Here is a 26,966-nt window from a genome sequence, read left to right on the forward strand (position 1 = left end):
ATAAAGTTAAATCATGTTATAGTAGAAATCTTCAAATGAAAACTTTCTAGCACATTAAGCTTTCTTCGTCTTATTCCCTTTGACTAATTTGTCTGGACCAGCGTTTCTCGACCTTGGCAGCTTTAAAATATGTGGACTTCAACTTCCAGAATTCCCAGCCAGCCATGCTAGCTGGCTTCTAGAATTCTAGAAGTTGAAGTCCACATATTTTAAAGCTGCCAAGGTTGAGAAACACTGGTCCAGACACCCTAGCAAATCCTTCCAAAAATTTCTCCTCAGTGCTTGCCACTAACTCTGTTCCTTCAGATCTCAAAAAGTCCAGACCCAGGTTAGACCATGAGATAAGTGAATCTCCTGTAAATTTTGTTTAAAATAATAAATGCAACTCTCTGTCTATGTGTGTAAGAAAGAGTAGAGTTTCAAAGGGGTGCTTTGATTTGACCACACTTTGATCCTGGCACCTTTTTGAAGCAAAACATTCAAATGAAGGGGCACCTTGGATCACAGCATCAGATTGCCGTGGTCTCTGTCGCTTCAATATAGACACTCAAAGAGGCTTTTGTGCACTTGCAAAAAATCCACTTTCCTTCAGAGGGATGAGGAGCTGACCTGATCAGAGTGGGGTAACTCAATTCTTTGAATCCAAGGGCTGCTTCAAATGAGACCTCTTTGAGGATCTACATCACAATGACCCTTTGATTTGTATCCACAACGATCCACATGCTCTTGTAATGAATGTGGGCTGTGGCTTCAAATTTGGGATTTTGTTCTGGAACATCTGTAGGAGGAGACCTTCAAAGGGGAAGTTCTAAAGCCAAATTCCACATCTGAAGAAAAAATGGCCAAGGGAGGTGGGCTTTTCTAGTGGATCTCCCATAACATGCATTATGTTGCTTTGTTTTATGTACAGTAGGAAAAGAGGGAGAAATATGCCTTGAAAGGCATCAGGCAGGAATAAGAAGTTGAGCTCGCTCTTAACACAGAAATAAATAAAATAAATTGTTATCCCCAATGTCTTTGTGCCTGTAGCTGGAATTGCCAGTACAACTATAAGATATTGCTTTTTTTTATATCCTGCAGCTACTGTAATACAATAAGGCTTCATTCCCATATAACTCTCAACTTGAGTTGGTGCATTCACAGAACATGAGATGGCTAAACTAGTAACTGTATTATATCTTCTGCTGGTGGTCAACAACTAGCCCAAAACAACAAAAAAGGCTTTTTGGGTAGGAAGGCATAGATTCGGTCTCTGAAATGGCAACTTCAACAGATACTTATATTTCATTTGCTCTTTTGCTATACTGTAGTGTTCCACTTGGGAACAAATTCTTTTCTAGTCTATACCTCCATCTTGTAGGAGGTCATCCAAGTGGGCATGTATAATTGTAGGGCCACCACCATGTCACTTTTTGAGTATTGGCAGGTAAATAGACAGTGTCCCCTGCCCATCTGGATTTTCATTGTAATGCCATTGTTTATGACATCTTTGTCATTTTTATGACATAAGTCTATTGCCAAATTTCCTCATCTCTGATTTGATCTCTGAGTGAGTGAAATCTGTAGCGTTCATCTTCCCATTGCACACGGCATGACTCAGAGCTTTTCTGCATCTGATCTGCATAGCTTCTATACTTCACATCAACTAGTATTTTATAACCCTAACCCTAACCCTTTTATCAAAAGGGAAATGAAGCCTTAGCTACTCAACACTGTGCCATTAGAGGAAGGAGGGAGCTGCGTCTCAGGATAGACAAGGAGAGGGTAAAATAGAAATTAGGTAAGTTCAAGTCTCCAAGGCCAGACCCATGACCCCCAAGGCTATTTGCAGGAACAAGAGGAGATGATTGCAGAATTGCTAACTGGAACCTCTGAGAACTCCTGGAGAAATGGCGAGGCCCAGAAGATTGGAGGAGAGGAAATGTCCCTGTCTTCAAAAAGGGCTAGAAGGAAATTACAGATCTGTCAGCTTGACATGCATACTGGTTCAGACCATGTATTCACTAGTTCAGATACACACAGACACACACACACACACGCACATATCCATGCAGGGGGGTCAAAAAAGGTGGCAAACTAAGCCCCAACCTGTGGAGTCCTTGGTGCTCTCTGAGCTTGGTTGTTTGCTTGCAGATGTTCCATTGCCCGAAGATGTTGCCTAGTCAGGCAATAAAACATCTGCAAGAATACAACAAGGCTCAGAGAGCACCCAGGACTCCACAGTTCAACCCTGAGCTACAGATCTTCTCTTCTATTGGTAAGCCCCAACCTTTTTTACATGTGACAATGCACATAACAAAGGACAGCTTTTCTATTACATGGTGGTGGCCACCATCTTCACTTTTCTGACCCCCTCTCTGCAGACACCCCTGAATTCATGCATTTATATATGAAAAAAAAAGTTAAATACACACACACACATGCATGATTCACTATGCAGTGGGGATGGTTAGGCTGAGAAGTGATGGCTGTCATCACTACAGCAGTCTGGCATGTCCCTATCCAAGCAGTCATTGATCAGTAGGGAGGCCCCAAATATTTCTTGGCCCATGACAGATTGATCATGGTATTTATGATTCGATTTGGGTGCTTTGTCCCTTCTGCACCTGGCTTTTTCCACATCGATCTAGAAATTTCAAATCAAATTGAGTTGCTTCAGTGCTTTTTAGACTCAATCAGTGATTCCAAGTGGGGCTTACGTGGTTCACAGGAGCATCTAGCTAGCGGTGTTTGTACATCAAGACTGCAAGAAGCCAAAGACTAACCAATATCTTTTTCCAGGGCAATTTTTAACCCAAGAAACGGAGTCTGTTGGCTGGCAGTTTTCTTTGACATGCAGATGCCAGCTGTCTAGAATCTTCAAAGGCCCCTGTCAGATGTCTTCAGGGTCTCAGAGAGAAAAAAAATCCTTTATGGGGTATTGAAAGCAGAATTACTTCAGGTTAAACAACAGCCATTTCCCCAGCTGGCTTTTCTGGTCAGCCTCTGACCAACCCCTTTGCAAAATTGGATCTGTCTGACAGCTCCAATGTTTTCAGCAATGTCTGTTTAGTGCTTGCTCAGGGAAAGAAGCCTGTGGTCTCTTCCTTGACAATGTCTTTCTGCCACTTTTTGGATTTGGAGCAAACCAGCAGTTTTACAGGTTGAGCATGTCTTGTCAGGAGCCAGTCAGCAATCACCTTTGTCCCTCTGATATCTGATAGATTGGATAGGCTGCTCAAGGCATTGGAAGGGGGTGCGTGTGAGGCCAAGCATAGCAGCTCTCTCAAACATTAAAGCCCTGAAGTTTTTTGCAGCTCTCTTTCAAAAGCCAACTCCTGTGGTTTGCACACAGGTGTGCAGGCACAGACAACACTTCTCCTGGGGTGGCCAGTGCAGTGAAGTGGCTGTGCATGCACACCCAGGCAGAGATAGCTGGGGGCAGCTTGGGAAGCTGCTGGGTGAGTCTTGCAACTTCCAGACTTTGGAAACAAAAGCTGCTCGCATGCAAAGGATGTCAGCAAAATGTGGTGACTGAACTTGCAGTAGAGCAGACCGGGGGCTGCTCCCCACAACCTGTTCACTGCGGGCGGGAGCTGGCTCAGCAACACTAAATGGTATTTAGAGGACGTGAACAGATGATGCCATGTTCAGCTCACCCCTGATCTGCTGAGAAGGTAGCTTAAAGGTGTCCTTTCCTGTTCCGTTTTTAAAGTGGTGGTTTCCAGTTTATCTCAGCACAAGCCATACCATGCAAATCCATTTATGGCACCTCGTATCTAGGTCCTGTTGGCCTCTCTGGTCCCTGACCACTGATTCTCAGGGCCATTTACCATTTGGGAGGGAGAGATCAGGGCTTTCCCATAATGCCCACCTCTCCCACTTCTCTTACCAACCCTGCCATGCCAGGCACAGATCTCCTGCCTTTCAGGGCGTGTGTGAATTGCAAGAGAAGTGGGGTTGAGGGTTGGGAGGGGAGTGGTTCTACAGCCCCCAATTCTCCTCTCCTGCAGACATGTGGGATAGCAGCTGCTAATCAGCAGGGCCGAGCAGGGCAGTGTTCGATACGGTCTTACAGAAGACTGATGGACATGCATCAAAAAAGCATCTATACTCCTGAACAACAGAGTGGATGCTGCAAAGCCTAACCTGGTGTGTGTGTGGGGGCAGGGGGAGGCAGCTTTACTGGAGGGAAGAAAGAAGGAAGGGGAGCAGTCTTCTGTGGTCTGTTGGCCGATCCCACAGAGTAATCCCACCATAGTATTGGAGAACTAACTCAAAGGGAGCCTTTCTCCTCTACTTCTCTCCCCCAGGTCAAGTTCTTGGCAGGCTCACTTGAACCCAAAGCAAGATACTCCTGGCCCACCTGATTTCTCTCCCAGCTTGCTAAGGCAGAGGCACCTCCAGCCTCTTCCATCATCTAGATGAACCAGCAAGGATGCAATTCTCTTAACTGGTAGGATAAGAAAGTCAGGTAGCCAGGATGGAATGTTTATCAGGCTCCAACCATGTCTTTACATCACATCTGTCCTGTGGAACTGAAGCACTGATGACAGAAAAGCCCCTTCCCTTCCCTTCCCTTCCCTTCCCTTCCCTTCCCTTCCCTTCCCTTCCCTTCCCTTCCCTTCCCTTCCCTTCCCTTCCCTTCTTGCTACAAGAAGCAAGAGAAATAGAAGAAAGGAAGCAGCAGAGATCTTCTTCAGAGCATCACTTCTCTGTGGTGTTGGAGAACTAACCACAGATGATCTGCAGGCCTTCTGTTGCCAGTAACTGATCCAAAAAGGAGGCATTCTCCTCCCACCCCTCCCCTCCCCTCTTTTCTCCTGCAGAAAGAACTCCTTTTCTGCTTCATAGCTGGAGCAGCAGAAGGTCCATACGCATGGTCAACACATTTTCACTCTAGCATACTTTCTTCCAGCTCCTGTACCATGAGGGAGAGCCCTAAATTATGTTTTTCATTTCAGACTAAATAAATACATACATCTGAATCCAAGTGGAAACATCTCAAAAGACTGCATGGCATAGTGATGGGAAATGTCAGCACCCAAAGTTGTACGTGCCACAGAATTATGCAACATCCCCCCCAGTGCCTCCAAGACAGGCTTTGAACATGGAAGTGGCCATGGAGACAGCTGAAGGGATGCTGGACCATCTGGCCAAAGCAGAGCTGGAGATGTTGCAAACTGGCTGTGGCATGTCCCCTGCTCTCCCTTCTAATGGGTTAGTTATTTCCTGCCATGAAAGTGATGCTCATCCAAATTTAAGCACATCACCGGTTGGTTTCATGATGCACATTGTTCCCTAATGTGCAATTCCTCTTGCCAAGCCTAAGTGCCCTGAAATGTTAATCTCATTTCAAGAACAGTAAAGACAGCTAAAATTGAAAATCTGCCTTGAGGATGAATGTCAGATGTAGCTACATGGAGGATGACTGGGCTCATGATGAGCAGACTAGTTTCTAGCATGCATGGGATAAATCTGCTGGCACTCAGTAATAGCTTCAGTATGTATTTGCTACCAGAGATATGTCGGTATACCATCGGAAGATGAGACCCCCAGGTCGGAAGATGGTCAAAGTGCTACTGGGGAGGAACAGAGGATGAGCTCAACTAGCCCCAGACGTGATGATGCAGCTAGCTCAAAGCTGAAAGGACGGCTAGCGGCCGACGGTGCTAGTGGTGAACGGCGAATCTGATGTTCTAAGGATCAACACACCATTGGAACCTGGAATGTAAGATCTATGAGCCAGGGCAAATTGGATGTGGTTATTGGTGAGATGTCCAGATTAAAGATAGACATTTTGGGCATTAGTGAACTGAAATGGACTGGAATGGGCCACGTCACATCAAATGACCACCAGATCTACTACTGTAGACAAGAGGACCACAGAAGAAATGGAGTAGCCTTCATAATTAATAGTCAAGTGGCTAAAGCAGTGCTTGGATACAATCCAAAAAACAATAGAATGATCTCAATTCGAATTCAGGGCAAGCCATCTAACATCACAGTGATCCAAATATACGCCCCAACCACAGATGCTAAAGAAGCTGAGGTAGAGCAGTTCTATGAGGATCTGCAGCACCTACTGGACAACACGCCTAAAAGAGATGTTATTTTCATCACGGGAGACTGGAATGCTAAGGTGGGCAGTCAAATGACACCTGGAATTACAGGTGAGTATGGCCTGGGAGAACAAAACGAAGCAGGACATAGGCTGATAGAATTTTGCCAAGACAACTCACTCTGCATAACAAACACTCTCTTCCAACAACCTAAGAGACGGCTTTATACATGGACTTCACCAGATGGACAACACCGAAATCAGATTGACTACGTCCTTTGCAGCCAAAGGTAGCGGACATCTATACAGTCGGTAAAAACAAGACCTGGAGCTGACTGTAGTTCAGATCACGAACTTCTTCTTGCACAATTTAGGATCAGACTAAAGAGATTAGGGAAGACCCACAGATCAGCTACATATGAGCTCACTAATATTCCTAAGGAATATGCAGTGGAGGTGAAGAATAGATTTAAGGGACTGGACTTAGTAGATAGGGTCCCGAAAGAACTCTGGACAGAAGTTTGCAACTTTGTTCAGGAGGCAGCAACAAAATACATCCCAAAGAAAGAGAAAACCAAGAAGGCAAAATGGCTGTCTGCTGAGACACTAGAAGTAGCCCAAGAAAGAAGGAAAGCAAAAGGCAACAGTGATAGGGGGAGATATGCCCAATTAAATGCAAAATTCCAGAGGTTAGCCAGAAGAGATAAGGAATTATTTTTAAACAAGCAATGCATGGAAGTGGAAGAAGACAATAGAATAGGAAGGACAAGAGACCTCTTCCAGAAAATTAGAAACATCGGAGGTAAATTCCAGGCCAAAATGGGTATGATCAAAAACAAAGATGGCAAGGACCTAACAGAAGAAGAAGAGATCAAGAAAAGGTGGCAAGAATATACAGAAGACCTGTATAGGAAGGATAACAATATCAGGCATAGCTTTGACGGTGTGGTCAGTGAGCCAGACATCCTGGCTCACTGACCACACATGGATGTGGCCAGACATCCTGAAGAGTGAGGTTGAGTGGGCCTTAAGAAGCATTGCTAATAACAAGGCAGCAGGAGATGATGGCATCCCAGCTGAACTGTTCAAAATCTTGCGAGATGATGCTGTCAAGGTAATGCATGCTATATGCCAGCAAATTTGGAAAACACAAGAATGGCCATCAGACTGGAAAAAATCAACTTATATCCCCATACCAAAAAAGGGAAACACGAAAGAATGTTCAAACTATCGAACAGTGGCACTCATTTCACATGCCAGTAAGGTAATGCTCAAGATCCTGCAAGGTAGACTTCAGCAATTCATGGAGCGAGAATTGCCAGATGTACAAGCTGGGTTTAGAAAAGGGACCAAATTGCCAATATCCGCTGGATAATGGAAAAGGCCAGGGAGTTTCAGAAAAACATCTATTTCTGTTTTATTGACTCTTCTAAAGCCTTTGACTGTGTGGACCATAACAAATTGTGGCAAGTTCTTAGTGGTATGGGGATACCAAGTCATCTTGTCTGCCTCCTGAAGAATCTGTATAACGACCAAGTAGCAACAGTAAGAACTGACCACGGAACAACAGACTGGTTTAAGATTGGGAAAGGAGTACGGCAGGGCTGTATACTCTCACCCTACCTATTCAACTTGTACGCAGAACACATCATGCGACATGCTAGTCTTGAGGAATCCAAGGCTGGAGTTAAAATTGCTGGAAGAAACATTAACAATCTCAGATATGCAGATGATACCGCTTTGATGGCTGAAAGCGAAGAGGAACTGAGCAGCCTTATGATGAAGGTGAAAGAAGAAAGTGCAAATGCTGGCTTGCAGCTAAACCTCAAAAAAACCAAGATTATGGCAACCAGCTTGATTGATAACTGGCAAATAGAGGGAGAAAATGTAGAAGCAGTGAAAGACTTTGTATTCCTAGGTGCAAAGATTACTGCAGATGCTGACTGCAGTCAGGAAATCAGAAGACGCTTAATCCTTGGGAGAAGAGCAATGACCAATCTCGATAAAATAGTTAAGAGCAGAGATATCACACTGACAACAAAGGTCCGCATAGTTAAAGCAATGGTGTTCCCCGTAGTAACATATGGCTGCGAGAGCTGGACCATAAGGAAGGCTGAGCGAAGGAAGATCGATGCTTTTGAACTGTGGTGTTGGAGGAAAATCCTGAGAGTGCCTTGGACTGCCAGAAGATCAAACCAGTCCATCCTCCAGGAAATCAAGCCAGACTGCTCACTTGAGGGAATGATATTAAAGGCAAACCTGAAATACTTTGGCCACCTAATGAGAAGGCAGGACACTGTGGAGAAGATGCTGATGCTGGGGAGAGTGGAGGGCAAAAGGAAGAGGGGCCGACCCAGGGCAAGGTGGATGGATGATATTCTAGAGGTGACGCACTTGTCCCTGGGGGAGCTGGGGGTGTTGACGACTGACAGGAAACTCTGGCGTGGGCTGGTCTATGAAGTCACGAAGAGTCGGAAGCGACTGAACGAATAAACAACAAATGTATTTGCTAGCACATGATCTTTCATTAGAAAAATTGTTGTGGTTGATCAGGCATTTGCTACAAGCTGGGCAACAAGAATGGTGAATATGGCTCTTTATGTAGTCCTTTCAATGCGCTCAGCAGTGATCTTCTAATTTTCCCATCTTCAGATTGGTCCATTCTTTGTATTCCATTTATTAAGAGCTTAGAAAAGTTAGATAAATCCTGCTCAGAAGAATTGCTGATTAGGATTCTCCCACATTTCTACACTGAAGCACCTTCCCTATGAGGAAAGGGTAAAGTTTTTGGACAATTTAGGAAAACACCTAAATTACTGGAAATAAGCAATGGACACAGGCCAAAGTGTCATGCATTGATGGAGTGTTAGAAAGTTTTTGGCTTCCAACTTTATTTTGACCTACCTTCATGCTTACCTGTCCTTTGTTAATTATTATGGTTAGAGTCTTCTGTATGTGATGCATAAAATAGCCTTGTGTAGCTCCATTTCCTTTTGAAACTTATTCAGGTCTAGTCAGTAGGATCCCTTGTGCAGAGGGATGGCCAAAATAATTATTGGACAACACTGGAAGGTTCCATTTGTATCTAATTTGCAGCTATGGATGGTTCTTTTGAGTTGCATATCAACATTTGAAGAGTCTCTCCCCCCACCCTTCCCTATTTCCAACAAAGGGACAAAGAAGATGATTTTGAACAATTGAGCCAAGATTTTGGAGTTTGATTTAGAATGTTTTTTTTAGGTGCTTTCCCACTCCTTCTCCTTCTCCTCCACCACTACCACCACCATCGCTTCTCCTCCTCCTTCTCCTTCTCCTTCTCCTTCTCCTCCACCACTACCACCACCACCACCACCACTTCTCCTTCTCCTTCTCCTCCACCACTACCACCACCATCGCTTCTCCTTCTCCTTCTCCTTCTCCTCCACCACTACCACCACCACCACTTCTCCTTCTCCTTCTCCTTCTCCTCCACCACTACCACCACCACCACGTCTCCTTCTCCTTCTCCTTCTCCTCCACCACTACCACCACCACCACTTCTCCTTCTCCTTCTCCTCCACCACTACCACCACCATCGCTTCTCCTTCTCCTTCTCCTTCTCCTCCACCACTACCACCACCACCACCACCACTTCTCCTTCTCCTTCTCCTCCACCACTACCACCACCATCGCTTCTCCTTCTCCTTCTCCTTCTCCTCTACCACTACCACCACCACCACCACCACTTCTCCTTCTCCTTCTCCTTCTCCTCCACCACTACCACCACCATCGCTTCTCCTTCTCCTCCTCCTCCACCACTACCACCACCACCACCACCACTTCTCCTTCTCCTTCTCCTTCTCCTCCACCACTACCACCACCATCGCTTCTCCTTCTCCTTCTCCTCCACCACCACCACCACCATCGCTTCTCCTTCTCCTTCTCCTTCTCCTCCACCACTACCACCACCACCACCACTTCTCCTTCTCCTTCTCCTTCTCCTCCACCACCACCACCAACCCTTCTCCTTCTCCTCCTCCTCTAGTTTTAATATATCACATTGTTTATATGTATACAGTTTTGGTGTTACTGTAATATAATACAACCATTTTTAGAAAGGATGGGTTAGTCCAATTCAGATAGTACCACCAGCACTAAGAAGAGTTGGCAGGCATAAAGCCAGAGGAGGCATTTCAAAGCTGAAACTAATTCTGATCTATCGTTTCATCTGCACATTCTCATGTGGTAGAGATTTCAGGGGTGGGGGGGAGACTTTTTTGACTACCGTAGTTAGTTGGTTAGTTTTACTTTCAGTTCACTCTTGTATCTTTCTCAACACAACTCTGAATTTCCTTCCCAAGAGACAGATGCTTCCCAAGAGAGAAAAGGCCAAGGCATTTTTATTCGCCAAATCCTTAATAAATTTCCACACAGTGCTGCTTTGATTGCTTGTGCAATGTACTGAGATGCAAGTGAGGAAGGGAAAGCGAAATGTGTTGTAAGCTGCCTGGGACAACTTGGTCTTGAAGGGCAACGTACATTTAAAACAAACAAACAAAAATAATAAACATAATGGAAATTCTGCAGATGCAGTGGCGAAACACCTCAGGGTGTGGTGACAAGAAGTCAAGAGGATGGCTGAGATGATGTGATCGAAGTTCCACCTGTCTTTTATGTGCAATCCATATAAAAAAAACAGGCACAGCTTCAATTGCACCATCACAGCCACCATCTTGACTTTTTTGACCATATGCTGTGGATCTCCCTGCATGGATAGATCACAAGGGTAATTAAGAAGCATTAAGTATAATACAATGCCATTAATAGGGAGCACAGAAAAGTTACAAGATTTACACCAATTTTCCAGCATGCTGCGGATACCTAAGACTGATAATTAAAACTAAAATATAGAAGTTCCAGAAAAGATAAGTTGAAAAGACATCAATGTGAAGGCCAAGTAGGTGTGTTTGAGATGGGCATCCTATGAAGAAGGAGGACCTCTTCCTTGCTGCCATGCATCTAACATGACCTCTGAGGAGGACAGGAGTTCATGTCATATTCTTGTACCACATCTGTTAGGAAGTTGTTGAAGGCCAATGACCATCCTAGAAATTGAAAATAAATAAAATGAAATAGAGCATGATTAGACGGTCCTGGAAATGCCTAGATTCACTGAAGTCTCCCAATGTAAAGCCATTAACCAATGGGATCTAGATTGGTTTCAAGGAGGGAGGTTGTCAATCACCCCTCTCTATGATTTCTGTAGCTGTTGCAAGAACAGACCTTGAAATTCAGCTCTTTTGCCCATCAGCTTTAATTAGCCAGAGGTTGACAGCTGAGATCTGAGAAGTTGGCAAGGGAATGGAAAGCAATTGTGTGACTCGTTAGAAGCCAACATTGGTCATTAAGAGAATGTCATCAGGTGGAACTTCAGTGTCAAGTGAGGGGACCAGTTGGGACAGACTCTGCACAGACAGGCTGGGGAAGAAAAGAACTTGCTAAATTTCTCTCCGGATCATTGGAAGGAAGTGTGACCCCCAAATTCCTTTCACTACAAGTTCCAGAAACAAACAAAACAGACCTGATCAAGTTCACAAACACATCATGCCCCCCGTCTGAAGGCAGACAATGGATTTGAAATAAAAAAATATAATGCTTGCAGTCTGTTTTCCCTTTTGGGAAAGCAGATTTAGCAGGCTTGAAAACAGCACCAACTTGAAGACCTTCGGATCAAAGGTAACAGAGGTATAGAAGACACAGGTGGGCGTCTGGGTCCCATGGGAAGAAGGCTTTTTCATAAACCAATTTGAATCCTGAAATTTTGAATTACAGAAGTGGCTGGCTTTCTTTAGAAGAAATAAAAAGACACATTTGGAGCAGAAGAGGAACAAAATAAATATTTCTGAATGTTTCACTTGGGAACTTTCATTATCATTAGGAAGATCTGCACCTCAGCTGCATAGATTATTTATGACAACGTTTTAAATCCGGAAAACAAACAAAATGTTTGGCGCAGGGTTGTGGTTGTCTTAATTATATAATGGTATCTAAATTGTTTATTTTGATGCTGTCTTTGGCAATATTTTCATGCTGCATTGGAGCAATTGTTCCAGTTTGAGGCCTTCTGTTTAATGATAGGTTGCATTAATTTTGAAAGAAAAAAAAATGCTACTCATAAAAATCAAATGCATTAGGAATTAATTGCTAGCATCCTTGCTCTTTGTCCCTGTCTTCCTCTTCAGCAGCTGAGAAATGCTGAAGAAGATCCTACTTTAGTATCCAAGTATCCTAAGATTATATTTTACTATATTTTAGTAGCAGCTGCATGGCTGTTAGGTTTTGTTCTCAGATATTGCTGAGATTACTGCCCTTCTTGGAATGAGATGCACTCTATGAATGCTTAGAGGTTGCAGGAGTAACGCAGGGAATGTTCTCTGGTGGTCTCCAGTTTGATTCCCTTAAAAAAAAGAGCTTCTCTTTATGTTTAGTTGGCAGAGATGCAACCTCTCCTTAAAAGCAAGAAGAGAGTATCATGCCTTTCCCTGGAAGTGTATGGAAAAATACCCCCCCCTCCCGATTTTCCCTAACATCCCTTGGGGATGCTGAAGTGTCATCCAAGGGGGTCACTAGCAACTACTTTTCTGGAGCTGAAAATGTTGCACGTGCAAATGTGTGCAGCACTTTAAAAGGCAAGAAACCCTGGGAAGCAGATTAAGAAGCCTACAGAAAATCTTTGGGTGGATGATGTATCCATCTCATCCCAAAGGCTGGATTTCCACCTTCAATCCTTGTTGGGAAGCCAAGTTTGCTCTAAAGATACTCTACAAGTATTTCAAAAACAGACCAAATTGGCATTGTTGCAGGAGATGTATTGGGTTAAGTCAGTGGCCCCACTGATGTATTTGATTGTTGATTTCTATTATTTCTATATGTTATTGATGTGTTTTTTTAAAAAAAAACCTTTGTTGTACCTTGCTCAGTGTCAGTTAGGACTGGGGCAGGCTATAAATAATGTAAAAATAAGTAAAATAAATGAAAAATAAATTAAATAGCAATAGCAGAGCATCAAGCAGATATTCAATAACGTGAAATATTTTGATGGACTGTGTGCCATCATGTCATTGTTGACTCTTAGCAACCACATAGATTTTCTCCATAACTGGTCTTTCAGGTGTTCCAATGGTGCCCCCATGGCCACTGTAACTGAGTCCATCCACCTTGCTCCTGATTGTCCTCTTCTTCTCTTTCCTTCCTCATTTCCCAGCATCAGAGCCTTCTCCGGAGAGCTGGGTCTTCACTTAATGTACCCAAAGTAGGATAATTTCAGCCTGGTCATTTGTGCCCCAAGTGAGACCACTGGGTTGATTTGTCTGATGATCCATTGGTTCATTTTCTTGACTGTCCATGGTATTCTCAGGAGTCTTCTCCAACACCAAAGTTCAACGGCATCAATGCTCTTCCTATCCTGCTTCTTCAAAGTCCAACTTTTGCTTCCATGGAATGTCACAGGGAATACCATGGCTTGTGTGCTTCTGATCTTTGTAGGTGTAGGTGCATCACGGCATCAGAATATCTTTTCCAAGGCCTTCATGGCTGCTCTACCAAGTGCTGGTCTGCAGCACATTTCTTGACTGCTTCTTCCTTTACTGTTGATGGTTGCTCCTAAAAAGCAGAAGCCATCCACCATTTCAACATCTTCATTACCGATTCTCATGTGAAGTATCTACTCTTCCATTTTCTTAAAGTCAGCATGATGTGGACTCTTTCAGTCTTGCTTTCTCGCGGCATTTACCTGAAAAGAAAAGTAGGCATTTCCTCCTCAATAATTTCTCTTTAACATGGAGATTTGGCTACGGTAACAGAAGGCTTTATTGTTTGCATCTGATCTTCCTTTAGAAGTTGGTGCAAACCTTAGATTCAGCCTCACCTTGAGAAATAGGGCCAGTCTTCTAGTAGGCGTTGTTGTTGTTTTTCTTGTTCTGCCTTCAAGCAAAAGTTTGGAGAAGAAGACTTTGCAGGTGTGTTCATCTGGGTTCTTTCTTCTTCTTCTTCTAGCTAATGGACACTATAACTCCCGGAGTCAGTCTCTACGGTCTACAGATAATCGGAAAAGAGATGATGCGGAAGACTTCCAGCAATATGGCTATCCTGCACCTCAGATAGGTACGTAGCCTGAAGGTTAGATCGGAAGGCAATGTAAGAGACCAAGGGCTGTTTTATTCTCCTTAGTGCAGAAAACACAAAAAGCAAAAAAGAGATTAGCTTTTTTTAAAGAAAAAAATTGGGGGATAGATCATTGGCCTGCAGATATTCACTTCTAAGACATCATTGGACTGCCTTAGCCCAACATCCTTAACCTGCTCATAAAATTCACCCATTTGGGGGGATTTGCTCAAGACTTGGACCCATATTTTAAGCAAACAAGTTGGGTATGAATAGCACAGGAAGTATCCCAGAGTACTGAAACGAACCACGCTTTGCACTTGGGTGAATGATGCTATGATGGGTTAGGGTTAGCCCCTATGAGGCTTCCCATCTTGACAATTGGCTATATAGATTGGATCTGACAGGCAATCACTGACACCAGGAGGCCTATACTGCATACTGCATGTTAGGGGACCTGTGCCCCAATGGTTATCATTGAATCATAATCATAATCATACAATCTGATAAACACTCAGCCCACAATAAGCCAGACATGACTGTAGTTACAAAGAAACTAGTATGAATTACTGACACTGCAGTAGGTGGAGACAGAACGGTCAGTGAGAAAGAACTAGAAAAAATGGGGAGATATAAAGACCTTTAAACAGAGATAGTGTCCTGATTACCAGGAAACACACTGAGGCGAGGACTTGGTCTCTAATATTTATTAGTAGTACTTAACAAGAATCCTAACAAACTGAGAAAGTGTGGGAAAACCCAGCCATATAAACCCCAAAGGTTAAGGCGGTCCCGATCTGTGTCTCTTTGAATGGCTGAACAGTTCCTCAGTGCTACGCATGCGCTTGACAGTCTGGGTGAGAGCCCCCTGCTCGCCATCCTTACTCATGACAGATAGGGCAAATGTGGAAAAAGAAAGGCATAGTAGGGCCAAGAGTGGCTGGTGCACTTGGTAACATCCCCAAAGATCTAGAAAAGCACCTGGACCCAATAGGAATGGACAGGATCTCGACTCATAAATTACAAAAAAAAATTATTACTCAGAACAGCACATATATTATGACAATATTTGTAACTATCTTAGACCCTTGGGAAGGGTTTGATCGTCAAAAGTACCAAATCCAGGCAGAACTATCTGTTAGACTGTGTAATAACAACAACAACAAGAACAATGGCAGAATGCCCATTAGCACCACCCCACATGGCCAATGGTGAGAGTTGATGGGAACCATAGTCCAGCTACATCTGGGGGACAATGCCTTCTCCATTCCTGAGATATATAGGGAAAGATTACCTGGATAGACATATCTGAGCTGCAGTACTCTGGATGGCCATTAGAGGACAGCAAAAAGATGAAGAAAAGTCTCTTTGCTGCCATCTAGTAATGCTGCAGAGCTTTGCAGCTCAGATATGGTACACCTAGCCTATTAGCGCATTTAATTAACCCAGTTAAGGACCTGATGACTACCTTAACCCCATGCACAAATATTCCTTTGTTTCAACCTTGGGATGCAGCCACCCATCATGCTAAGCTTAGTTAGTTGAAAACTTGCAGGGGCGGGGGTGGGGGTTGCTGTTTGTTTAATCTGTGGCTTCATGTGCTATGGTGACCCCCAAAATGGGTGAATTCAGGAAGTGAATCAAGCATGCTGTGTGAATGCAGTCAGTGGGGAGTTCAGTAGGTTAAACACAAAGTAGAAAGTGGCTTTTTGGCACCACATAATCCATGCTACATTTAATTACAATGAATGGAAAGATAAAGTTCTTTTTACAGTTCAAGTCTCTGAAAACTTGGGATCAGCAATTCATTGCACCAAAAGCAAGCAAAATCAGCCAGGAGTGGGATGGAAAACTGTGGAAGTTCCTCTCTTTCTTTGGACATGCTCAGTGGCCCTTGGGGAAATTCCCATGACGTGCAGAACACTGTATGTAATCCTTGCTTAATAAATCCCCATTTCATACCTGCATTATTTATATAGCTTGTATAATTGCCTAGCTTTCATCTTGGCATCTCAGAGAAGGACATGTTCCATGTTCCCATTGTCCCACTTGAGGTCAGAGAACAGACTTGGGCTCCCTGAGAGAAAGCACAGCCTGGAGAAACCATGCCAAATCTCCCTTGATCCATCTCTACATCTCTCCAGCGCAAAAGATTGCAGACCGATTGGTGGTCTGTCTCGGGATAAGGCAGTTTCCTGTGTTCTGCACCCTGACAGGTGATCCAGCGGCTGAGGAGTGGTCGCCCTGGAGCGTCTGTTCGACCACCTGTGGGGAGGGCTGGCAGACTAGGACTCGGTTCTGTGTGTCGTATTCCTACAGCACCCAATGCAGTGGGCCCCTTCGGGAACAACGGCAATGCAACAATTCAGCTGTCTGTCCAGGTGATGACCTTCACTCGCACACCTCATTCTCCCTTCTCCTCCAGTCATTGGGCAGTGTATGCTTGCTGCTGAAAGGGGTTCAAATCCAATCAGATGGGAAACTGCAGAATTCTGCAATCTGTATAAATAATGCACACTAAACATCCACCTGAAATAGTTTTGCCTGTGGAGTTCTTGGTGCTCTCTGAGCTTGGTGGCATCACCAGTGCTAGTTGGGTCATGAAACGTCTGCAAGCCAACCACCAAGCTCAGGCAGCACCAAGGACTCCATAGTTCAACCCTGAGCTACAGAGATTCTCTTCCATTGGATAGTTTTGCCTACCTTATGTTATTTCTGGAAGGACTACAAGGATGTTGGACTCCTGTCCAAGTCACAATGGGGGAAAAAAAATCCACCTCATGGTTCCTGCCCACCTGAGAGATTTCGCCCACAAGCATATGTTTTAGCTGTAAAAATAATTCAGTGTTGTCTTCCAAGTGTGCTGTTGAAAAGGGCAGACTAATAAGATGGTTGCATTAGGGATGTTTGAGTAATCATCTGTTCTGAGTTATCACTGGAAGACCCAATTGATCCTTATCTCTGGGATTATACAGTATATCTATGGAAACTTGGGGTTCGGTCTTATGAACACTTCTCTAGAAGCACACGCATCCTTAACAAGCCACAATGATGCCAAGTGTGTGCCGTGATGTTGTTACGCAAATGATACAAATAATGTAAGCTGGGCGTCATTTGGGTCATGGCATCAAGAATATGTGGCAACATTTGGACTCATGTCTGTGAGGGAATCCTGTGGAACTATTGGGATAAATTTATGACTATATATTAGAGTAGGCTTCTGAAGTTTAACATCTTCCAGATGATCTGGTCTAGCAGGTCCCAATTTCAGCACCGAAGTATTGGGAAGGTAGAGTGCAATGCATTACAGAAGTGCACCAATAGATTACCTGCAGAGGCAAGTGAGTGGCACAACCAATACACTGGATCCAAGTGATCCTGTTTGGGAAGACCTGGATATCTTGACTAGGGGTATTTGAAACCTGCCCTCATGGTATGACTGAGCCACAAAAGAACCTGTTTTGCAACTACTTGGAATGGGCCCATTTCAAACTTGGACTATTCCTGGAACTTCTGAATGGCTTGTTTGGACCTTGAAATGTTCTGTGATGGAACTTTTTGTAAATCCCCTACTTTGAAACTGCATCTGGATTGATAAACTGAAAGAGGTGTAAGGAAGAGACAGTTCCTTAAGATCTGCACCTGAGAACGGTCTTCTCGTTACTATATCTGCTGCTGTGACTTTGTATGTTTACATATTTTATAATGGATGATTTTGTATTTTAATTGGCATTGCTTATCTTAAGTTCTTTGGAAGGAGAACCATCGCATGCATAAAATAAAAAATCAGTGGGACAATGCTAATAACGTTTTAATACAAATTTCAGTAGCTGAACCACATCGAAATACATACTTAAATATTAACTGGAAAGAAAATGTGCTACTTAGTTGAATCAAAAAGGGCTTTTTGAGAGTTCTTAGAATTGCAAATCAATGCCAAAATTACAGTTAAAAGTATTTTATTTGAATTGAAACATACATGTGGGGAGTTCTTAGACTTGCAAATTAATGCGGAAATTACTGTTAAAACGTACGGTGAATATGAGTAGTATGTATAACGCAGAAGTGTCTTGGACTGCAAGTGCACCAGTTTGCTTATCCTGCAGTGAGAAAAGAGCAAAAATATAAATGGGTTTCTGCTGGGAAGCGACTGCAAATTAGAAGGGGCTTTATAATTGGGAAATGGAACCTTTTTTTCACCTTACAACAAAAGGTCCTTCTCTGGATAGCTCGGTGGCAAATTTTAATGAGGATCTGTGAAGTCCTCCCCAAATGCTGTCATTCCAACAAGCTGATCTGAGCTGACCTGAGAACTTGGTCTCCAGCTGTTTAATCTGGTGAAAATAAATGGGGGAGGTTGAATGCAGAACAAAGAGGCTGTTATCCTTGGGGCAGCTAATATACAGTTGAGAAAGTTTCCCTGGGTTGAGCTTTTTTCTTTCATTACAGTCCATGGCAATTGGGATGAATGGTCTCCATGGAGTCTCTGTTCGTCAACTTGTGGACGGGGATATAGGGACCGCACCCGGATATGCAAACCCCCGCAGTTTGGTGGTAGCCCTTGTGAAGGCCCAGAGAAGCAAACCAAATTCTGCAATATTGCCCTTTGCCCAGGTAACTTGGTAAAGAAACTTTTCCCATCGGTGATCAGTGGGGAATTTGGGTTTCTGTCTCAGTGGGTGGCAGTGAAGCCAGATGCTTGCTAAGATATCCACAGTCCTCTTCATCTGCCAATCTCTCTGGATTCCGTCTTTTGTTTTCAAAGGGGGGCTGATGCATTGGGTGTTTTTTCTTTTTTAATCTGTGATTTTTAATTTCTGGAGAAATTGGAGAAAGTATGACGTGTAGTGAAGGCAAGTTATACTGCAGAAAAATGCAGCCTTTTTTAATAAGAACTTTGTTAAAATTTCAGAAGTAAAGTTAAAGTACAAAATATGTAATACAGAAAAGCTTGAACGCAGAACTAAAGAAAAAAGAAAAACTAAGGAAGTGCAGAAATAGGAGGAAAATAGAAGAAGACGACTTCTGACCGTCTCCAACACAGATATAAATGCTTATTATCCAAATTTAGTCTCTCACCATTAGTTAAACTTTGGCTAACATTATTCCTATAGGAACAAACAATGTAATTGTCAAAGCCTAAAATCAAAACTTCAAAGCCCACAATGCAGTCTTGATGGGATTGTACATATAGTTGAACGAAGAACATTAGAGGTGGCATTCTTCTGACGCAGGATCCCAAGAAATAACACTTCACAAAAGTAATCATGATGCAGCAGTCGTGACCAGGCTGAAAATTGCAGCCTACAATTCTGGGATTGATTTAGAATTTCCTGGAGGTGAGGACTGAGGATGGAAGAGCAGGCTGCAGCTTGAAATAAGGAAGGCAGCGTTTTGCTGAGTTGCATGATCTATCCATCCAACTTTTCCAAGATTTTGATTTGGATAATTACGCCTCCACTTGGGGATGGCTGCATTTTCATCCGGAAAAATGAACAGAGACAGCCACAAATGGAATGCAATTTTAATTTATCGTAGATGGGGAGAAACGGCAATAAAGCTGTCTGGCCTAATTAATATTTTCTGGGGAGGTTAATATCCTGTAAAACTGACCACCAAACTGGGGGAGAGAAGGGGGCTGGGGAAAAAAGAATAGCGACAATGAGAGCGATGCATCGCTTTGATGGCACCCCAGTTATTCCCTCCGTTTTATTACGCCGAACAATAACAACTCACCGTTGCAGGATCAATGCGGCATTTATTTGCAGCTGGACAAGAAGAGATGGAGTGGCTCTTTAGAAAAGAGCAGGGCGGGGAGGGGAGGGGAGGGGAGGGGAGGGGGGGCAGCCGGGAAAATATCACCTAATTGCAGCAGAAAGTCTGCTTAAATTCTGGCCGGCTGATTGCTGTTTGATTTGGTGCAGTGAGTCTCCAATAATTAAACTGCCGGATCTTCCGAATGAAAATCTTGGCAAACAACTGGGTGCTGCTTTTAGAGTTTTATCACACCCCCCTCGGATATTAATTAAAGAGAGAAATGCCAGCCATTTAACAGAGATGGCATGTGCTGGAAGAAAGGTCAGTACACAGCGAGGACTGGAGGGGAATAAGTCTCCCCGCCACCCCATCCCAGCCATGTACAGTGGGCTCCTGCTGGGACAAGCTGCGTTGTTGGGGGTGGGGGTCCAGAGTATCCCCTAAAAATACTTCAGTTCCAATCCAAGTGAATGACAGGCATCCCCTTTGGGATATAAATTAAACCCTACGTCTAAACTTTGTGCACCCAGCTGTGCCATGCCAAACATTTGTTTAATATTGTGTAATGAGAATATGACAAAAAAGGAGAATATGGGGAATTTGGCCATTTTTCCCACTATCCAGAGGCAAAACTTTCTTCTAGGAATGACAGCTGGTGGTGAAAACTAGATCAGCACTGAACTGTATAAGCAGAGGTCTAAAGGGATTTGTGTGTGCGTGTGTATACATGTGTCTGTCTTCATTATAACGAGACAACGAACAAGACAACTTTGCTTACACAGAGTTGTGTGATCCAGCATTGTCTGGATTAGTCCACAGTGGTTTGTGAGCCTAGAGGCCATCTAATGGTCTTCTAGAATCTCCTGACTCATAGATCCACAGATCATTCCAGCTTTATCTATTAGCTGGGAATTGATCCTTGGCCTCCCTGTTTTAGCAATACAGTAACTAGTTCTGAAGCTTTCTAGAAATAATTAGATCAAGTCCGTCATGTCAGGACACATTTCAAGATACATTGCTATAATAAGGATTTCTCATATTTCATTCCTAATTTGCACGTTGCAGAAGGAGGCTTTGCCAGTTAGATGATAAATGATGGTTGATTTTTCAGACTCGGGGGGCCTTGGGCTGTGCAAAGAGTGGCGTGTTCAGAGCTCGGCTTGAGTGGGATAGACTCTTGGGAAGCTTGAAATCTTGCAGCATAATTCCATTTTTTTTCTGTTTCACGAAAAAGGCCAAAAGGGGCTTCCGATTCATCATGAAATTAGCCAGTGTAATCAAGGCTGTCAATTTGGCCATCTCAGCCAACTCCATCTATGTCAGTTGTAAAAGGGGGGAGGGGGGGAGGAAGGAAACCTTGCAACAGTGCAAATGTGTGGGGTGGCTTAAATCCTGGTGCCTTGAAATAGTTTCCGTCTGCTCACCACCCCGAACCCCTGGCCATGTTATGATATTCAGCCTGGCAAAGCAAGTCATTAATAACTTATTTACAGTTTACAGAGGAGAGTAATGCTAAACTGTCAAAGAGAAAAACATCTTGTCAAAACTGAGGCAGCTGATGCTGAAAGGCAGAAGCAGCCCTGCAGGATTCCATAAATATGCTTTCCTCTCTTGCTTATGCATGTTTTAGGAAGCAACCTGCTGAAGAAATCCACCAAATGGTTATTTTCTGTCTCCTTGAATTACTAGAGTGCCCATACAAAACTCTTCTTCTTTAAGTCTCTGTAACTTCTACAATTCCAGGATGGGATTTATAATCCTAGTATTACCAGTTTAGGGGGAAATGGTCTGGATAAATGGCATCTCCCCTTCTGGATTGTTTGCTATTTTCTACTCCCCAACTTCCAGAAGTTATAGTCCAGGGCAGTGTTTCTCAACCTTGGCAACTTTAAGATATGTGGACTTCAAATCCCAGAGTTCCCCAGCTGGGGAATTCTGGGAGTTGAAGCCCACATATCTTAAAGTTGCCAAAGTTGAGAAACACTGGCCCAGGGGGACATTCAGAGCGCAGCTGCCAAATCTAACTTTTGAAACAAGCCCATATATAGAACTTAGCTCTTGATGGGCTAATATTTATATTTATTCATTTTCCATGTTTGGAAAGAGGGCAAGAATGCCCTTCTCTGCTGGGCAAATGTGGAATTCCATCTCTCAATGTCTCCATCTAACTGGAAGGCTACTACAGTGCAACCTAAGATTCCAGATTATAGTATCACATGGAAGGAAGAAATGTGGAGGGATGGGATGGGATGGGAGAGAGAGAGAGATGGTAGGTAGATGGTAGGTAGATGATAGATACTGTAGATACTGTAAATAGATATTGAAGGAAGGAAAGGAAGGAAGGAAGGAAGGAAGGAAGGAAGGAAGGAAGGAAGGAAGGAAGGAAGGACAGAGATGATGGATGGATGGATGGATGGATGGATGGATGGATGGATAATTGTTAGATGAGGTACTGAAAAAAAGCACAGTATCGAGAGGTAAGGGAGAAATGCCAATGAGAAAACAAGAAGAGAGAAATGGTAAAAAGAAAATCAAGACTTTTCTCCCCAGCTGCTTTTACATTTGGTTCTGTCCTAGTTGACATGAAATGTAAAAAGAAGCAAACGAAGCCTCTGAATAAAAGGGGGAAAAAAACCTTCTTCATCCCTGCCTTTGGTATTTTGGGTGTAAATTGTCAATACATCCGAAGCTCACGTCGTCTTCCGCAAAGCTTATTTAATCGTGCCAAGATAGCCCAGCCCCAGGGATGTTCATGAAACAGGGAAAGGGTCTGAAACGTGGAGCCATCCAATGAGTTCTGGGGTACTGCTGAACAGCTACAGTTCAGCAGAGCTGAAACACAGAACGCTTCAGCTGTCCAAGATTCTGGAGAAAGCAAAATCTGGATGGGATGCTCAGGACAAGGCAGATGCAGGTTCTCCATTCTGCAGCTCCCAGTGGGTAGCTCACTAGCTTGCCCACCATCCATCTTCCCAGGGCCTTTCCTCCCTTTCCCCCACTGCCACCACTGATGTCTCAGCATGGGGCACCCCTCCAGTCTACTTTTTCCCTTACCTTACCAGCACGTTCCTTCTTTCTCCTTAGATGCCACCACAGTTGAGGCCAGAACTTGGCAGATCTTCCCAGCCTTCCAACCTCCGGTCTTGCCAGTGCTTCCCGCTCCTCCCTCCCTTGCCTCTCCTTCCCTGCTGATGTTCTTGGTTTCTTCCCCCCTCCCCACCAACCCCTTCTGCCCAGTCTCATTTTGTTGAAGAAAGCACATGGGAGTTTCAGTTCTCTTACAGACCACCCCAAGCCCCTGTTTCATGAACGGAGCAAAACAAGTGCACATTTCCCTTCAGATACAGAACGCCCCAGAACAGCCATCCCATGGAATGGCTCGTGCAGGGAACATTTTGGACCTTTGTATCTGGCACAATCCCCACTGAAAGAGAGTGCCATGTGTCAGCGCAACCCATGCAAAAATGGTTTTCACATTCTGTCTCCTTTCTTTTCTTCCTTTGGGCCACTCAGTGGATGGCAACTGGAATGCATGGTCCAGCTGGAGCTCCTGTTCCACCTCCTGCTCGAATGGCACCCAGCAGCGGACAAGGGAGTGCAACGGGCCCTCGTACGGCGGAGCAGAATGCCAGGGGCACTGGGTGGATTCCCGAGATTGCTTCCTTAGACAATGTCCAGGTGGGTTGTGTACAGAACACTTCCCAGGCTTATTTGTAGCCAAACAGGCTTCTGAAGATCAGGGATGGGGTTAGGTGGAATGGAAGGTTCATTCACAGATGCCAGATATCGTGTCAATGGAGATTACGCAAAATGTGCCACTACCGGTAGTCCTCACTTAACGACCACAGTTGGGATGGGAATTTTGCTAAGTGGATCCAACCCGATTTCACGACATTTTTTGTGACTGTCATTAAGCAAATCACCATGGGCTTTATGCAGACCATGTGGTTGTTAAGTGAATCGTGCTGTTCCCCATCGATTTTGCTTGCTAGAAGCTGGCCAGGAAGGTAAAAAATGGCAATCATGTGACCACGGGATGCTGCAACGGTCATAAACATGAACCCGGTTGCCAAGCGTCCAAATTGTGATCATGTGACTGCGGGGACGCTGCAATGCTTGGAAGTGTGAGGACTGGTCATAAGGCAGTTTCTTCCAGCACTGTCATAAGTCCAAACTGTCACTAAGCAAATGGTTGTTAAGCAAGGACTACCTGTATTACTATCCTATTAGACTTATGTGTACTTTAGCCTTCTGCTCTTGTTAGACACATGAAGAGAGCGATAGTGGCCTATTGCATGGAAGACTTGGAGGACTCAGTGATCAGGAAACCAGAATTCATTTCTGTTGCCTCTTCCAAATGTAAACAGGACTGCCTTCTTTGAAAACTCTCCATCCCGCTCAGATCCAGCTAAGTCCAGTGCCACCTGCTGTCTAAACTAGATTAGTAACACCATATCCCAGAGCAAGTTTGGGAAAACATTCTGAATTGCTCTGGACATCTCCCTTTCCCCTAACGTATTTTCTGTAAAAGAGAAATCCCATGCTCCTTTATTTGTACGTGCAAGTCCCTGCACCTTCAGGCTTGATTTTTTCTGTGGTGCCCGCCTTGGTTTTATTATCTGAAAGGGGAGGGATTGGGGGAATCCAATCCCAGGTCATTATATCGTACCAAGGTCTACTTCGGCTTGCCTTCTACTGAGGATAGTGCTTGTCTTTATCCGTTCAGTTTCCTTTTACAGCTTGAGGGCAGGACCCCCAAAAGAACATCCCGTGGACCTGACCCTACCCTGAGTCGAATAAGAATAATTTTAAGAAGCTGGTATAGAGTGCCATGAAAGGGCAAGGAAGTCTTTGTCATTTAATGTGCTGTTATTGTTGTTGTTTAGATTGGGTTGTCCCCAAAATAATTTGGCTGGTCATCGAAATTATGCCTCTCACCTTGTAGGAATGTCAGACGCCTTGTCCGGTGATGAGATTTCAGTGATTCTCTAGAGATAATGATACAGGCAGTCCTCGCTTAACGGCCACACATGGGACCGGAATTTTGGTTGCTCAGTGAAGCAGTCGTTAAGTGAATCCAACCCAATTTTACAACCTTTTTTGTGGCAGCTGTTAAGCAAATCACCACGAGCATTAAGTGAACCACATAATCATTAAGTGAATCATGCGTTTCCCCATTGATTTTGCTTGCCAGAGCCAGCCAGGGAGGTTGAAAATGGCAATCACAAGACCACAAGAAGCTGTGATGGCCATAAATGTGAACAGGTTGTCAAGCACACAAATCATGATCACGTGACTGTACAATGGTCGTAAGTGTGAGGACAGGGCACAAGTCAGTTTTTCCAGCACCGTTGTAAGTCCAAACTGTCGCAAAACGAATGGTTGTTAACCGAGGACTACCTGTATTCAGTGAGGGAACAAAGCTTAAGACTCTTTAAAGGAATCCCTGGATTTACACAACGTGGTAGAACCCACACATGTTTCACTGCAACAACTCCTGTCCTTGCACAGCATGCTATGACCAAGCTGATAAACCATATTATAGAGTAAGATCTGAGTTCAGCATCTTGTTAAAACAATGGCTGGGTCTCCCACAGTGCATGCAACCAAGAACAGTCCAATTCCATTTTCATTTTGTTTTATCTCTTGGGTGAGCCCTATCATCAACATCAACATCATCATCATCATCATTAAATTTATACTACCGCCCACCTCCCTCAATGGGGGACTCTTTTATTTTTTACAATAAAAGCAATAATAAAAACATCTAAGCTTAATCACACTTTAAAAACATAAATAAGATAATAAATATAAATATAAAATCCAAGAGGAGATGGAATCCCAATCAGTAAGGGGTGCTATGGCACCAGCCACCCCTAGGTGGAGCTGTTACCCTCCCCCTCCCAAGCAAGGCGGCAGAACCAGGTCCTCAGTTTCTTCCGGAAGGCCAGGAGTGAGGAAACCCGTCTCACCTCCGGGGGCAAGATGTTCCAAAGGGCGGGCACTGCTGCAGAGAAGGCCCACCTCCTGGACCCCGCTAGGTGAAATTCCTTTGTTGAGGGGGTCCATAGCATGCCCTCCCTGCCTGACTGGGTGGGACGGGTTGATGTTATGGGGATGAGATGGTCCCTCAGGTACCCTGGTCCCATGCCATGCAGGGCTTTAAAGGTGATAACCAACACCTTGAATTGGACCCCGAAGCAGACTGGAACCCAGTGCAGCTCGTGGAGCAGTGGTGTCACATGTGAACGAAAGCAACCAACATTAGCTCTTTCAGCTTCCTATCCCAATCAGGAAGCTATATAGATTCAGAACTTCATCTCATGACTCATTTCCATGATCATTTTCTCCTAAGAAGAGACAAGTGTCCCTAGTACAGAATGAGGTTAATGAGAGTTTTAAGGGTTGTTCATCGCCCCAGATAACAATAGTTTGCTTGTCAAAAAATCATAGTGGCTCTTTATGTAATAGCATTTTCTATAGAAATCTATGTCAAACTTCGTATTAGAACTGGGAGGATTCAGAACAGGACAGAGAGCAGCACTCCCTATAAAACATGAGTCGAGCTGAAGCTTCAGTCATGACCTTGTATTTCTGTAAATTTCCTGTTTTTTTTCCTGTTTCTCACCCATCTGGAAAAATAAGGTTGCCTTGCAGCAATCTTTCCACATCCCCCCCACCTGTTTTTGTAGCACTCATCACCCCTTTCCCATGCACAGACTCCTGCAATTGAGAATAGCACCAGCTCCAGGGGATTGTGGGGTATGCAAAGCAGGAACCAGATTGCCAACACATTAGTGGTAATCACACACAAAATGGTGAGCATTGTCTCTGAGACATTGCTGGAGAACGTTTTTCCCCTCCATTGGTAATGGGCTGTAGGAATAACCTTAAGCAGGAGGAAGAACTGCAGCAAGGGGCAGGCAAAGGAAATTTGACTCTGAGGCAGAAATGTAATTTGAGAAAGCGTCTCAGGCTTGACCCTCTTGGAGGTTCTCTTGGAGATGAAGGGAGTGGAGGAAGCTTA

At 44.1% G+C, this 26,966-nt stretch overlaps 1 protein-coding gene across 1 annotated transcript in view; it reads left to right on the top strand.

The window, feature by feature from the left end:
• ADGRB1 (adhesion G protein-coupled receptor B1) overlaps positions 1–26,966 on the top strand; it is a 236,052-nt gene that overhangs the window by 59,269 nt on the left and 149,817 nt on the right. Inside the window, exons 3-6 of the mRNA XM_063299720.1 lie at positions 14,075–14,182; positions 16,399–16,563; positions 18,632–18,794; positions 23,442–23,617. Of these exons, the coding sequence (XP_063155790.1) occupies positions 14,075–14,182; positions 16,399–16,563; positions 18,632–18,794; positions 23,442–23,617 (612 nt within the window). The remainder of the gene's footprint in view (positions 1–14,074; positions 14,183–16,398; positions 16,564–18,631; positions 18,795–23,441; positions 23,618–26,966) is intronic.

Source organism: Candoia aspera, chromosome 3 (assembly GCF_035149785.1).
Source record: "Candoia aspera isolate rCanAsp1 chromosome 3, rCanAsp1.hap2, whole genome shotgun sequence".
Classification (NCBI taxonomy): domain Eukaryota; kingdom Metazoa; phylum Chordata; class Lepidosauria; order Squamata; family Boidae; genus Candoia; species Candoia aspera.